We start from the raw sequence: 16,307 nt of genomic DNA, 5'->3' as shown, positions 1-16,307 counted from the left end.
AAGTGATTCACACATACAAATGAAAAAAAAAGGATATAAATAAATCTGTATCTAATAAAGTAGAATGACGCAGGGAGCAGGTATTGAGCATGTGAAAAAAATAAGCTGCAAAAAGGCAGTCCTAGAAACAAGCTTAAATCTGTCAGTCTATAGAAAGTAACCCTGCTCCTTATAAATAGATATTATCAGATGATTTTTTGTAATTGATGGCTTTCAAATGGTTTCTCATTACGAAGACATTGCACATTCCTGTTGCAATATCATCTGATGTCATTGGTCACAGACCTACAGTATTTCTAACCTTCTAAATGTTCTAGTGAGCACAGTTAGGGCTATAACCTGGAAGTAGAATTAATGTAATCTGAACTCAAACTAGCCATAGACAGGTACTCTTTACAAATGTCTGACTGATGAGTCAAAGAATAATCCAGTTATCTAAGGCCCACTCACAGAGAGCTTCAGAAAAAAAAATGCTGGTATAGTTTTTCTGTGATGGCACCAATGCAGGCTTATTACACAAGACTCCATTCCTGAAGAAAATGCAAGCTGGAGCTCATATAAAGTTTGTTACAAAATTTAGACAAGCCATTGAAATACCCAAAAATATAGTCTGGTCAGATGAGACAAAAATAAACGTCTTTGGTTGTTGCACACACCATATCTGGAGCAGGAATGACACTGCACACCAATAGTGCAGTTTGGAGGTGGTAAAATCATGGTGATGGATTATCTGTAAAGACAATCTAATGAGATGCCAAAAAATATGTAGATGTAAAAAACTGTTGCTGTGCACTACTGGTCAGCTGGCAGAAAGGAGGCTTCTAGATATTTTCCACGAAATGTTTCTAATTGCAAAAAACATGTCTAGGTGTGAAATCTAAAGTTGCGCCATCTTTTACTCTAAACGTCGGCATGCTACAAGCAAAACTACTGTAAAGAAGCCTGCTGCAGGCTACCTGCCTGAGTAGGCAACCTGGATAATCTAATATCACATTTTTTACTGGATCTGCTCTATAAAGAGCAGAAATGCATGTAGCTATAATATTCCACACAATAATCACTTGGAAACTACTACTTTATGTAGGTGTTTAATCCATAGTTTGGCCTAAGTCTGTGTAGAGGAAGAGTAGGAATAATTGTGGCTTCAAATAAAAACGATTAGATCATGTTTTTCTTTGTAGATATTGTGACACATGAAACTTTTTGTTTTTTATTCTTGCTTAAATGGAATAAATATGTTACAGGTCTTGTTTATTGGCTGCAAAGACGAAGTTGATGCCCATTTAGTTTAGTAACAGTGGCTCCACTAGCTTATTTTTACAAGACAAACATAAAACATGGATGCAGACTTTATGATGCGTCAGGCCAGCGGGGAACATTTTTGTCTCAAATATTCAGCAACAAAACACTTTCATTTACCTGCTGGGCCTCTGGCGTTTATCCAGCTTTGTTTGTATGTTGTTTTTGTAAGTTAGAATAAAAGTTGCAATAACTTCAATTTATTTGGTAGTAAAAACGACTGGAAAATCTTACATCACTGGCTGCTGCAGCTCAGTGGAGATGCGGGTTTTTTTCCTGGCCTAACTCTCCGGTCTCCCTTCTTTAAGGCGGCTGAACAATGCAGACATCGAGAGAGTTGCCCCGCTGGAGGAAGGAGCCATGCCGTACCACCTAGCTGAGACCCAGAGACAGGTATTCTGAGTGACTTCTCTAATACTCCTTGCATCCTCCTCCTCTTGCCTTTCATCAAAGCCTTTTCCTCCTCTCCGTCTCAGCTTTCCTCTCAGAAAAAGGAGCAAAGGAAGGCAACATGTTCGGGCTCTGAATTAGCAGAGAGCCCATGTTTTTCTTCCCTTGTGAAGTGCATTTCTTAAACTCCCAGATAAAAGTACACCAATTATAGTCACAGAAGAGGAATGGATTGTTGCGTTGCAGCTCTCTATGAAAGGCTCTTCCTATTTTATTCAGTACGACTGCACATACGCATCAGCTGCAATCACACATCTGAGGCGCTAATAAGAGGCTTTTATCACCGTGGGGCTTGAGTAGTTTTAGAAGCCTTTAGCGAAGTCTGCTAATGGCAGGAGGGGAGTGGGAGGCAAGGTGGATGTGGGAGAACAAAATAGTTCCTGCCTCCACCGGATAACACAGCTCTGTCAGAGCTTTCAGGCCACTCGTGCTCCCGAGACTCATGTTCAGAGGTCTGGAATTTGACTCCTTCTGGGGGGGTGCTGTAATTCTCAAGCCTGCCCTTCAGTGGAAGTAGACTAATTGGTTAAAGCCTTTGATCAAGACCTCGATCTTGTTAGCATGCGGCCCTCGATGGAAGCATCTGGGAAGAAGAAAAGAGCGATCTGCTTCACTCCCTTAACGTCTAGTCTGGGGGAAGTTACTCACACCCCCCAACCTGTGCACACTCATACTTTAACTTTCATTATGGCTGTTATAGAGTGCCTTGCAAAAGTTTTTACACCTCTTGAACTGGCTTACATGTTGAGTTACAACCACAAACTCCAATGTATTTCGTTAAGATTTAGTGTGGTATGCCAATACAAAGCAGCCGAGAGAAGGAAAATCATGCATGGTTTTCAAAATTAGTTTTGAGAAATAAAAATCTGTAAAATGTGGTGTAAATTTTTATTCAGGCCCCTTTAGTCAACACTATTCAGAACCACCTTTCACTGCAGTTACAGCTATAAATCTTTCACACAGAATAAATAAATCAAAACAAATGTCTCCATACTTCTTTGGGAAATATCTAAGCTTAGTTTGGATAGATTTAGGATTGTTGTCCTGCTGTAAGGCCGCCCTCCGCCCCAGCCTAAAGTCTTTTCACCCTCTAAACAGGATTTTTTTCAGGATTGTCCCTTTATGTAGCTCCATCCATCTTCCTATGAAATTTGACCAGTTTGTCTATCCCTGCTGAAGAAAAGGATACCCACAGCATGATGCTACTACAGCAATGTTTCACAGTGGGAAGAGTGTCTTCAGGGTGATATGCATGTAGGCCAAAAGGTTACATTTTGGTCTCATCCCACCAGACCGCTTTCCTACAAATGGACTTTTCATGGCTTTCACTCTTCCACAAAGGCCAAATTTGCAAGACTAGTTGTCCAATCTACAGATTCTCCCACCTAAGCTGTGGATCTCTGCAGCTCCTTCAGAGTTACCATGGACCTCTTGGCAGCTTCTCTGATTGCCTGTCAGTTTAGATGGACGGCCACAGCTTGGTAGATCTTCCGTAATGCCACACCTTTTCCATTTTTGGACGATGGATTGGGCAGATTTCTGTAAGACCTTCAAAGCTTGTATATCGTTTTTTACCTTAACCCAGCTGTAACTCACCCAAATGTTCATCCTTGACCTGTCTGCTGTGTTCCTTGGTCTTCATTGAAATTGAACAATTTTTGTACTTTTCTTTGCATTTATTCTTCGGTGGCTGCAAACCAAGTTGCCTCTTGGGGACAATACAGTTCTTGATCTTTAAATTTAGTCTTGAACTATTTTTTCTCTAATGTCCTCTAACAAACCTACAAAATATTCACAGAACAGCTGTATGTATCACACACAGGTGGACTCTATTCACTAATTGGGTGACTTCTGGAGACAGTTTGTTTCACTGGATTTTATTTATGGGTATGAGACATGACAAAAATGCTTTTTCTTATTTATATTTCAAAAATTTGAAAGCCATCAGCCATTTTACTTTCACTCATGGCTGGTTTTTGATGTGGGCGGTATAGGTCTACGCTTTGGGCGGCATGATAAGAGGGGCGCCATTAGCACTTTCAGTTACCCCAAACAAATTTTCTATGGCTTTTTTACAGTTGGCAGGTCCAGTCACTGATAGTTGTCGCCCCCTAGTGGCTAATGACACTGAAGCCGGTTAATGGTATGAAGCTCACAAGCCATGACTAAATTAAAAGGCTATTTAATTTTTTATATTTATTGTCTGTAGTGCAAAATTGAAAACACATGCACTGTTTTATTAAACACAGTTTGAGATTTGTGAAAGGTTTATTTTATTTGTCAAAACAGGCCTACCTCTATTAAAGACCAGAGCAACATTTTTTCAGTTCTTAATGTGTGATAAGTGACAGAAAAAAAAGGTGACGGTGTTTTGCAGAATGATGACCTTTGGGGCTTTGGGTGTGTTGGGTTCAGAATAGGACAAAAACACTTAATGTGATTAATTGATTACTGAAATAATCGTCAACTAATTTAGCAATCAAATAATCGTTAACTGGAGAATACTCTCTAAAACTCTAAAACATGCAACTTGCTGAAAAAACAACCCGCTCAGAGCAGTAATTAGTAATTAGGCTCTAGGTATTTAAGATTAAAAACCTTCTTTGTCTGTAAATATTCTCTATCCAGAAATCCTCGAGTGGCATAGTTTTAGCTTCACCTGGTTCAAATTCTGTAAAAAATCTCCTGTTAAGCAACTTTTGCTATCTGATTATTAATCGATTAATCGAAAAAAATAGTCGACAGTTTAATCGATTGTCAAAATAATCATCAGCTGCAGCCGTAGTTCAGAAGCTTTGGGCTCATCCATGGCAGCATTCATGCAGGAACCGGCACTGCTTCCACTTCACTACATTATGTTGGTCTGTCACATCACATCCCAAACCAAACACAATAAAGTTTGTGAATGTGAAGTGAAAAAATGTGGAAAGCCCAGGGAGTGTGAATATTCTTACGAGGAAATGTGTTTATGTAGATTCTTATCTGAACATGGAAAAGGGTTGTCGGCTAATCTGTTCCCCTGCACCCCAGTGGAAACAAAGAACATCAAACACTAATGCAGTGATGATGTAGATAGGAGAGAAATTATACTTCTTAAATAGAAACCAAATGTTTAGATCACAGCCTCCTTGATGGAGCATGTGTGGAAAACCCAGCTACAGGTTCACACAGTCACCCAGAGCTAATCTTTCTCTGACATTTAATACTGGCTGCTGGTGGAGCAGACTGTATATGAAACGTCCGCATTCCAGCTCCATAACATTTTTCTTTCCACAATGTATCTGTTTCACTGTGGCTTGATAGCCAGCCGATTCATGATTAGTTCTGTGATCCAGTCTACATCTTTCCCCAAATCCATTTGACCGCTGGTGTCTCTTTCCTCCCATACAGCACGCTCACGAAACGTCTCGATCCGTCTGGCTCCAGGCTGCAGAATCTGCCTACAGGTTTGCCCTGGGCTCAATCGCTGGAGGTGAGTGACATGTCTGCGGCGGAGGCCCCCGGCCCGTTCCGAGGGGTAACCTTAGCCGGCCCGACTGGGGCAACTGAGGCCTCGGGGCCCAGCCATTGTGTTTCAGGGGAGAAGGGCTGTGATGTGAGGCTCGGGCATTGTGCTGCCGTGCCACCGGTGGCTCCAGGCTGTCTTTGGAGACGGAGCTTTGGAATGACACAAATCTTCCGGAACCGCTCTCTCTGGAATCTCCCTCCCTAATTACACTGGAGGGACCAGAAACAAGGAACCACTGACATGACCGCCCCACAGACTGGAGCGCACTCTGACTTTGTGGGTGTATAAGACTGGGCAGTCGTCATTCAGCAGTAGCCGATTAAGACGGGGTCTGAGTGAGATTTCTGTCGCAAGACATTACAGTAAACTGCTATTTCTTTGTTGCAATGAGTTTCAATGAGTTTTTTTTTTAGGCTCTTTGCATGTTTAAGAAGAGTCAGTCCACCAACAATTAATGTCAGACAAGATGCAGCATGTGCAGCTGGGAGCAGGGATTTACTGCAGTTGACCTCAGCATCACTCAGGGTTACAGGAACAAGTCATTAGCATGAATGGCATTACAATTTGGGGCTTTTAAAGATGCATTTGAGCTGTCCATTTTTCAAATTGTAAGGATAATAAAACAACTTAATAAACACTGCAGTATAAATCTCAGGAAATGTCCCTTTTGCAGGTTGCATGTCTGCAATTCTGTCTGGATAACATTTTAACATAAAATTTTCTTTGTAAAACACTTTAAAATGACTACCAAGCCTGACTATGGAACATACACACATGTATGAAAGAATAAAATGGTGGTTGAGGTCTCACTGTGGGTTGAGTTTTCAAATGAGATTTAAAACCAACCACTGACGGTAGGGATGGCCAATTATCGTATCGTTTATCTCTGCAACGTTTTTTTATTGTGATAAGGATTGTTTTTTTTTATCATGACAACAACAAATTACTGATGGCTGGAAACCCCAGAAACCTACAGCATGGCTGGGATTGTTACTTTTACTAATTTTCTCCACTGTTTGCTCCATGATCAGTAAATATCGATCTTGTTTTAAATAAATGTACTGAATGCCGTTATTGTGTGCTTTTCAGTGGTACAGTTGCACTATTTATTGTAGCTACAGAAGTACACTATTTGATAATGGATACGTTTCATTTTTCAGGATAGTAGTTTTGTTTGTGGGTCTTTTATTACATTCAGTCACATAGCCAATATAAACACTTCAATGGATTTGTATGTACTTTTTATAGTCACATAAATACAACATGATTGTAACATCTGGAGTGTCACAGCGTTCCAAATGTAATATCTGCAACGGCAAAAACCTCTCGAAGCTGATCTTATTGAACAAGATGGGACCAACTTATTCATTTCCTCTGTCAAATTTAGATTTAAAAATTTGTTTTATTCAACAAACAAGTTTGTTTCTAATGGGTATTGAGATGGGCATCTCTCAGTAGATTAAAAAAACGACGTAAAAAAGGAGTGTCAAATTTTAAAAATAAAACTTAATATTTACGTCCTTGAAAAAGATTCATATCAGGAATCTGGACCGTTCCGAAACGTTAATATTACTTGGAGTCAGAAGATGGATGGATATTTTGGTCTTAACCGTATATATGTTGAAGTTTTGACAGGAAAGACGGCGCACAACTTTTAAAAGACTTGAAAATGTATAAAAGGATTCCAAAATGAATTAGAAGCCAGTAAAGAAAGCCTAGATTGATGCCGCTGCATTGTGAACCAGTTGTTGATGTTCAATAAAAGCCTCATTCTAAAAAAAGTGTGTTTAAAATGATCTAGAGGTAATATAAGCATGGGTCACTGTTTCAGGATTGCTTTTGGACAGAACAGGCTGGAAAATGCCATCAATTTCCAGATTTCATCTCAGTCCAGGAGAGGCCTGATACAGTCAGTAAACTATAGTAAAAAAATAATGGTGGATTTTTAACCACTCATGTTCTCAGAAATGCAGGAGTTCAAATAATTAAGTTGGTTTGTTGCTTTTTAAGTATTTTTTTCCAATGGGTCTGAGGTCGAGCCCATTCAAGAAGCTTAATGCTAGCCTTCTGATTTATGTCTTGGTCTAAATTTAGAAGTAGTCCTCATGCTACATTTGTCCATCCACTCCACCACTGGCAGCAAAACAGCCCCATCGCATGATGCTGCCACCACCATGCTTTACATCCTTTAGGTTTGAAAGCCTTGACTCCTCCAAACATTCTTCTTATCATTGTGGCCAAATAACCCAAATTTTCTCACATCTGACCAGAATATATTTGGTTGGTCCACGCAGGCAGCTGCAAATCTCAGTTGTTAACACTAGGCTCTAGGATCCAGCATCTCCAAGATAACAATAGGTGTGATCTTTGATGGTTCCCGAGTTGTTCTTTAACAACAAAACAAATTTAATTTAACTGAGGATGAGAGTTTGGGTCAAATCGTTAAAACGTTGAGACAAGAGGGTGGTCCAACAGGACAATGATCCCAAATGAACCTTAAAACTGGTTATGGGATGGATGAAGCAGGCTAACATTAAGTCTCTGGAATGGCCTCGATTAAAAATACATGGAATATGCTTAAAAGTCGGGTCTATAGCACAACCCCAACCAATTTAAACTAACCTGTCTTGTTATGAGGAAACATGGAAGTTACAACCTATGATCCATAAGTACTCTCCAATTTTACCTTCCCACTGTATGAACTGTTCTGGGCAAGAAAGCATTTAGGTTTTTGGCACCAAATGCATGGAAGAAATAACAGACTGAACTCCAGCTTCAAGCTGTTGCTACTTTAAGTTCAAAGCTATGGTAAAATCACCACAATCCACCTCGTTGGTGTGCAAATGTTTTTAATGCAAATAAGAATTCATTTTGTTAATTATAATGTAGTTGTGTTTCTGCCCTCTTGGTCAGGTCTCCGTTGAAAGAGAGACTTTAGATCTTAATGGGAGCGGCCTGGTTGAATGAAGGCCAGCCAGAATTATGATAGAAGCTTGTTGGTTGGTATAAAAAATCCACAGCTGAGATGCAGCTTGCTGAGGGACATTTTTCTCAATATTACTGGGAGTGAATGTAAATATTTGAGCCTGTATGTGTTATTTTCACCCTGTGAGGATTAAAGAAAATCCGATGTGTCTCCAGTTTGTGTTTTTAGAAAACAAAAAGTTGTTCCACCCATGATAAGTGAATGTAAAAGTCTCACCCACACTGTAGCTTTAAGGTTTTGTGTCTAACAAATGAATTGGTGTGTTAGGATGGTTTGCATTAAGACTAATGCCCAGGTGATCTAATCCTGCTTGTCTTCTTTAAAAGAAATGTGATTATAAGCAGTTCCCATTGTTGGATTTTTATTTTTTTTTTTGCGGGGAAAAGAAGATTTGAATAAGTGATGAACGTTTGTTTGCTCTGCAGCCACCGGCGCCACGGCCGTGTACCCCATCGACCTGGTGAAGACTCGAATGCAGAACCAGCGCTCCACAGGCTCCTTCGTGGGAGAGCTGATGTACAAGAACAGCTTCGACTGCGCGAAGAAAGTGCTCCGTTACGAGGGCGTCTTTGGATTTTACAGAGGTGATTACATTTCCACAGGTTTTAACAGCACCAGCATGTGCATGTCGTGCAAAGCAGCCCACGTGAAGGGAAAGTGTCAGGGTGCTAATATCAGGAGCATGGTTTTCTAATTGATACCAGAATCCTTTGCCCTCTGTGCTCAGCAACAGCCAGGGGTTTTCATTATCTCTGTACCTGTGAGAGTTCCCTAAGGGAAAACGACCAGCGGTATTCATGTACCGTCTGATCTGCCTCTGTCAGGTCGCTGATAATAGTGCTGAAGCCGCCGGGTTCTGCTTCTCACGACAGAAGTCAAGACTGCCATCTACAGCTGCCTCCATCGCTGCAGCGTCTCATTTCTCCCTCTGCACCCTCCTCTTGTTCATGATAAGAGACCGACTCAGAGACAGACACGCTCGGCTGTTTTCTGGCCGCATACCAGCAGCGGTCACTCAGCAGCTCCTTCAGAACTTTATCTGGTTTGATGAAGGACGGGCGCTGAAACAGCATGGCGGTTATCGCCACTGTAGCACCCAGACTCCCCCCTTAATCTTGTCCGTGGCCACACAGTTCTCTCTGTTCCCCACCAATAGCTGGATCAAGCCGACCCCACATTCAGGAGCGACCGTTTTTTGGACTTTTGTGCTGTTTCAATGGGACCTTTGTGTGTCGATGCATCGCATGTATCAGCCACCATCTGTAAATATTTACAGGTTTGTTTTAGGCTCCCCAGAACCCTGCTGGTCATATTGTTTCAGCTGTCAGTGGATGTATTCATATAGCTGAGATAAAAATGAGCATTCATCTAAGGGCAAACTTTGTCTCTCCCTCTCTCTCTCCGTAAGGTATTTAGATTGTTTCTATGAATAATATTTTGCAGGTCTCCTCCCGCAGCTCATCGGCGTCGCCCCAGAGAAAGCTATCAAACTCACGGTAAGTCATTCCACCGTGTAGCTAAAAAAAAGTTGCTGTGAATGAGTCTCTGAATGAAAGAACCTGAGCAATCTAAGATCTGACTGCAGCTCATGTTACATTTACTGTCGTGCTTTAAAGATTGGTTCTCATTTGGCTCATTTACGCTCTGAATATCTTCCTTTTTTGTTTTATTTTTTCCCCAGGTGAATGATTTTGTGAGAGACAAGTTCACCACACAAGATAATACCATCCCTCTTCTTGCAGAGATTCTTGCTGGTGGATCTGTAAGTATTAGATGATGCAAAAACTAAGAGGGATAAAAATGTAATCAATTCAATTCAGCTTAATTCATTTATGTTGTGCATCAATTCCCTTTACAGTGGCTCTCAAAACTCCACACACCCCTGTTAAAGTGACCAGCTTTTGTAATGTAAACAAGGAGACCATGATAAACCGTTTAAAAATGTTTTGACCTTTAATGTGACATTTATCCTGCACAGTTCTACTGGAAAAACAAACAAAAAGCTGCAGGCCACTGCAGGCTGCAGTGTGCTTAGCTTATGCACACTTAAATTACATACTCCGCCAATTCAATCCTCAGTATATTGCCAACTGGTATATAGAGATCTATCTAAGGAAGCCCAGCCGATTGCATCGAGACACTGACTTTGTGGCAATCCTCCATCCTGACCAAGCAGAGTCTAAAGGAACCAGCCCCTTTTAACAGGAGAAACTTCTCCAGCAGAACCAGATGCCCGATAAAAGACAGAGAAGCACTGCGCCAGGAATACTTTCTATGGCAGATGTGTCCAAACATTTTTGTGCACGGGCCAAAATGGTAACGTTGAAAGTACTCAAGGCTCAGAGAAACTGAATGTTTTTTGTTGCTAGCAGCATTTAGCTCAATTTAATGAATGAGTGTGCCCAGGCGGCTGTGTCAAGGACTCATAGTCCCCGTTGCACCCAAGCACTTTGCAGAAGTGCTAGGGTAAGAAGATTTTAGTTTGCCTCTTATTTCAATGCCCTTACATCAGTGAAGGTTTGGGCCTAAAAATGTTCAAAAGGGTCTGTCTGTATCAACCGATGGTCTGGCGGGTCAAACTTTTACTATTCTTAAATTGTGAGCTCAGGTCACACAAAACCATTACAGGCACCACACTTTGGACTCCCTTGTTAAATACATAGAATATACATACATCTGTCAGTGGATTCACTCAGGAAAAAGACCCAACTAAACACAGCAGCTGGGACCAGAGATATAGTGTAACTTGCATCTACATTACCCTGTTTACGACAACTGTTTGGGTTCATGGGACCTGGAACCTGTTACCTTCCTCAACAGCATGATGGCTGGACATTCTCATGCTGTTTATACTTGCTTGAAGAAATTCCAGGTTTGATTTGTTTTCCATGATGTCACACCAGCAGCCAGTGTGTTTGAGGCTTTGCCCTAAAAAAACATCCCCAGGCGTGGCTCCACTTACCTCAGATGTTGTAAATTAACCTATCAAAAGCTTACAAAGCCATGACATCATTTGGGCTTTCCCAATTTGTTTAAAGATGTACTGTGTGAAAACTCTTGATTTTGAAGAAAATATTAATTCTTTGAAAGAAAATCTTTTTAGAGTGTAAGTACAGGGTAAATATCTGGTTCCAGCTGTACACCCCAACATATATTTTGTTAACTGTCAGAAAATCTAATCTCTTCCACACCCTTTTTGTAGCCATCAGCGAGCTTCTGGTTTATTTCTGGACGGATATTTGACCGTTCTTACCGGCAGACTGGGTCACATGCGGTTAAACTGGTTGTTTTCTTGGCTTTTGAGGCACCTTTTAACTACAGTCCATTCGTTTTCAATAGGACTGAGGCCAGGACCATTCCAGAGGCTTATTGTCAGCCTGCTTTATTATTTATTTTAACAGGCTTGAAACATTCACCTTGACTCCTTCAAAGGTGGAAAAGGAAAGATTGTAAAAATGCACCTTGCTGGAATGAGGAGGTGCATATTCAAGAAACAGAAAGATATCTGGCTGTGTGTTGGTTCATGTACGAAAGGAAATGAACGGAAGTAGTTTGACGTTTTGAAGAAAATCCAATATTTCACCATCACTGGGAGCTTTGTTCAGTTTGGATGGGCAATTGTGAGAAAATGTGATTTATTGTTTTTGCTTTTATCAGACTATAATTATCAGTCTGTTTTGTCATGTCATGACTCATTAATGATGTCTCATGGTGAACCTTAGACCGTGAATCCCTCACAAACAGCACAAAATCAGCTGTCATTTTTTATTTTACACGATGTGCAGCCCTGTCACATTTTCTGAGAGCAGCGTTGGATTAAACATGTAATTCTATCACTCAGCGTAGATATGAGAAAGGCTGAGGGTATGAAGGCCTGCAGGTTGGACTGAGAGGAGTGGGGTCTTTGAGGTTGTGACCCCTGTCAGAGTGTAATTGGAGAAAGAGGCCCTGGAGGGTTCTGGATGAAGCAGGGTCTAGCTCAGCATGATTGAGTTTGACAACGGGGTCCAAACCCGTGGCGTGGTCCCGGTGCAGGTCTTCGCACAGGACAACCAGGGTGTTTCAGTTCTTAGCTTTAAACCAGAAGTTTGGGCTTCCTTAATTTGTTCTGAGGGGGGTTCCTGCTAATTGTCCCACACACACACATGCATGAAAGTTTAAATTCAGTTTAATCTGATAACTCGCTGAATTATCACTGCAGAAGATGAAAGACAGGAGATGAGTGCATCAATCTTCAGAGCAGCGGATATTCCCCCCTCCGCTTTGAAAATGAGCTTTTTTTAGCCTTCTGCTCGGATGTTTACAGATAAGACCCCTGCCCTGAATGTCAGCGGCAGCCATCCTGGGGCCTGATTAGATTTGGGGAGGGTGATAAATGTGCCCGAGTCAGAGGGTGCCGTGCCTTCGGGGCATCGCTTTCCTGGACTGTCCCGGTGATTCAGCGCTCTCCCCTGGGAATAAGGGTTGAATTAGGGAAGTGTGCGGGGGCGAGGCCAGGCCGGGCCGCTCACCCAGCCACAGGAGGTGCCTCGGGGGAGGCGGCGGGGGCAGAGGGCCGGTGCCAGGGTCAGAGCCACCCAATCATGAGCCGGTGGCTTCTCCTGCTCTGTGCTCCTGTGACCCCAGTTGTTCCTCCATCAATGACGGCTTTTTCCTCCTTCTGTCAAGGCCGTTCGGAAAACATCAGATCCGAGGGTGAAAATAAAGCAACTTTTGTGCTTAAGTTTATTGAGATGATTTTAAAATTCCTGTAAAGGGGGAAAAATGCTTACACACCATCCCGGTTCTCACCCAGAGGTCACCCCTAAGGTGACACACCCACTCATAAAACCAAAATGTCTGCATGTAAACAGCTTTATATTTGTGTGTGTGTGCTGCACTCTAGGCCGGAGCCTCTCAGGTGATTTTCACCAACCCTCTGGAGATCGTCAAGATCCGTCTGCAGGTGGCTGGAGAGATCACCACGGGCCCCCGGGTCAGCGCCCTGAATGTTGTGAGGGACCTCGGCTTCCTTGGCCTCTACAAGGTGGGTCAGCACCACGATGTCTGCAGGATCCACAGTCCAGTTGGCGCAGTGGAACAACTTACCAATAATATTAGTTTTCTATTCACTTTGGCACCTAAAATAAGGTTTCTACACATCTCCACACTTTTGCCAATTTAAATTTCCAAATATCTCACCCAGTTTTTTGGGCCATATTTGGCATCCCATTCAGAAAATTTACCAAACAAGTACATGTGTAATCTGTAACTCAAAAACCTGCTAAACCTGAGGTGACATCACTGTGCCCATTTATTATATTTCAATTATATTATTTTCTTTTGGAAAATGTAAAATGGGAAACATTCTGAATACCATAGACTTGTAAAACACTAAAAGCAACTGGCAAACTTGTCATTTTATTAGGATTTTATGCAACAGACCAACACAAAGTAGAGCATAGCTGCGAAGTGGATGGAACATGTTTTTTTCTCACACTAAATCTAAAAAGTGTGGCATGCACATTTCAGATTTTCAGACTTTTATTCTGCCCACCCGAGACAACACTTAAATACTGAAATTTTTGCCTACTCTCTCAAAGGCTACCCTTAGTCAGATTGGATGGAGAGCACCTGTGAACATCCATTTTCAAGTGTTTCACTGATTCTCAATTGAATTAAGGGCTGACTTTAACTAGGCCGCTCTACCACATAAATATGCTTTGATGTAAACCATTTTATTGTGGCTCTGGCTGTATATTTAGAGTGGTTGTCTTGTCTTGAATTGGCACTCCAATCTGAAGTCTTTTGCAGCCTCTGACAAATTTTTTCCGGGGTGGCCTTGATTTTAGGCTCCATCCATCTTCCTGTCAACTCTGACCACTTCCTGTCAGCGCTGAACAGAAGCATCCCCACAGCACAATTGCCACCACCATGTTTTACCATGGGGTTATGTTCAGGGTGATGTGTGATGCACAGTATGTGTGCGCTGTTAGCAAACTGCAAACCAGACCTCTCATGGCTTTCTTCTTGTTACTCTTCCATAAAGGCCAGGTTTGTGGAGTGCTAATAGTTTTTGTGATGACAGATTCTCACCCGAGTTGTGGATTTCTGCAGCTCCTCCAGAGTTACCATGAGCCTTACGGCTACTTATGGCCTTATAGCTTGTTAGGGAAGGTGGACGTCCATGTCTTGGTAAGTTTGCAGTTGTGCTAAACTCTTTCCATTTTTAGATGATAAATTGAACATTGCTCCTTGAGATGTTCAAAAACATTTTAAATATTAAAAAAATTGAAAACCATCGATGATTTTCTGTCCACTACACAATTATGCCCCACTGTGTTTTGGTGTATCACATACAACAGGATAAATCTCAGTTTATTGCAACATGACAATATGAGAAAGTTCAAGTGCGATGAATATTTTGCAAGGCGCTGCAGCGCTTCAACTGTCATTTCTCATCCTCGGTTGAGATCAGCTGTTATATTCTGTACTAATAGCTCGTTCATTTCATCTGATTATAACAAAAGTTGGACATTTATTGATTTATTTAAAAAAATTCAATGGGTTTTAAAATCTTATTAGAGCATATATTGGAAATATGCTCATTCAAGATAATTTTTCTTCTAATAGTTCATTATAATAATAGTTGAAAACAAAAAACACCTCATAAGGTTAAATATGTTTCATCTTTGCAAGTTTTTGCTGCTCAAACTCTTCTGTTTGTAGAAGCAGTTATATTATGTTTACATGGACATAATTTTGATGAGAAACAGAAACCTTAACATCGAACATGGTGTTGTTGACTGGTTGCTGCCTCCCAAAACAGCGTTAAACATGCAGATGGTTCAGCAGCCAACAAGCAACAACAAATTAGTGAGGGATTACGCTTTGCTACTGGTCGCCTCCAGATCCGTGTGGCTTTACTTACAGCTTTTTTTTTTCTTTTTTACATTGGCTTCCTCTTAGTAAGAGAAGCTGACACACAGAGGTCCGTGATGGATCTGTCTCCGGAGCCCCGGTGCTTCAGCCCCCCCCCTGGGGCTCTTCAGCTCCATCATCAATACTTAAGCCCCCTCCTTAGGTAGAATACATCAGCTCCCCGAACCTCTTAAGCCCTGCAGACAAACCAGCCTTACCTCTGTCTCTCCTCATCCATCAGTCTTTGAGCTGATGCATTTGTTTATGAGATGTTTTTTCTTTTTTTCTTGTTAGGGAGCCAAAGCTTGCTTCCTGCGTGACATCCCCTTCTCTGCCATCTACTTCCCGGTTTATGCCCACACCAAGGAAAAGTTGGCGGACGACGATGGAAGGCTGGGTGCGCTGCAGCTGCTTACTGCCGGAGCTATAGCAGGTAAACATCTGGGAGGACGGCACCATGTGGTTTTATAAAGAAACGTGTCACATTATCGGCTCAGAGGGGAAAAAAAAAAACATGTTGGTTTCCTTCCTGTTGTTTCCCCATCAATAGACTATAGTGTGATGGCTTTTTTTCCCCGTCACACCATGAAGGTATAGCCATTTCGGTCTCTGTGTGACACTGCCTGTGCATACCGAAACTGCAACATTATGTCTTTGTGCCACAAACAAGGCGTACCGGCGGCGTCACTGGTGACCCCTGCAGATGTCATCAAAACCAGGCTCCAGGTGGCGGCTCGGGCGGGCCAGACGACGTACAGCGGCGTCATCGACTGCTTCAGGAAGATCCTCAAAGAGGAAGGCTTCAGGGCGTTTTGGAAGGGCGCAGCAGGTAACGCAGTCCTGCATGCACTCATTCATCGTCCTGCGATTGCTACGGTGACTGCAGATGACATAAACTGTTCAGTCGTTGATCTCAGGTATACTTCTACCTCCCGTTAGCTCGTGTCTTCAGATCATCACCGCAGTTTGGTGTAACCCTGGTGACCTATGAGCTGCTACAGAGATTCTTCTACGTTGACTTTGGTGGACAGTAAGTACTTTAGGTGTAGAAATAAGAACAAACTTCTCCACGGTTTTCATGTACATCTCAACGCCCTGAAAAAGCTCACACTTTACTTACTTGATTATTGTTGAAGTCAGTCTCTATTTCTCTGGAGGCCTCAG

At 42.0% G+C, this 16,307-nt stretch overlaps 1 protein-coding gene across 1 annotated transcript in view; it reads left to right on the top strand.

Moving 5' to 3' along the window:
• Positions 1 to 16,307, top strand: part of LOC124871244 (calcium-binding mitochondrial carrier protein Aralar1-like) — a 28,543-nt gene that overhangs the window by 11,488 nt on the left and 748 nt on the right. Inside the window, exons 9-17 of the mRNA XM_047370393.1 lie at positions 1,608 to 1,692; positions 5,140 to 5,221; positions 8,669 to 8,827; positions 9,687 to 9,739; positions 9,925 to 10,005; positions 13,129 to 13,269; positions 15,438 to 15,576; positions 15,814 to 15,972; positions 16,083 to 16,173. Coding sequence (XP_047226349.1) covers positions 1,608 to 1,692; positions 5,140 to 5,221; positions 8,669 to 8,827; positions 9,687 to 9,739; positions 9,925 to 10,005; positions 13,129 to 13,269; positions 15,438 to 15,576; positions 15,814 to 15,972; positions 16,083 to 16,173 — 990 coding nt within the window. The remainder of the gene's footprint in view (positions 1 to 1,607; positions 1,693 to 5,139; positions 5,222 to 8,668; positions 8,828 to 9,686; positions 9,740 to 9,924; positions 10,006 to 13,128; positions 13,270 to 15,437; positions 15,577 to 15,813; positions 15,973 to 16,082; positions 16,174 to 16,307) is intronic.

Source organism: Girardinichthys multiradiatus, chromosome 7 (genome assembly GCF_021462225.1).
Source record: "Girardinichthys multiradiatus isolate DD_20200921_A chromosome 7, DD_fGirMul_XY1, whole genome shotgun sequence".
In the NCBI taxonomy this organism is placed as follows: domain Eukaryota; kingdom Metazoa; phylum Chordata; class Actinopteri; order Cyprinodontiformes; family Goodeidae; genus Girardinichthys; species Girardinichthys multiradiatus.
Note: the sequence above shows the minus strand (reverse complement) of the source record. Positions and strands in the feature narration are given on the sequence as shown.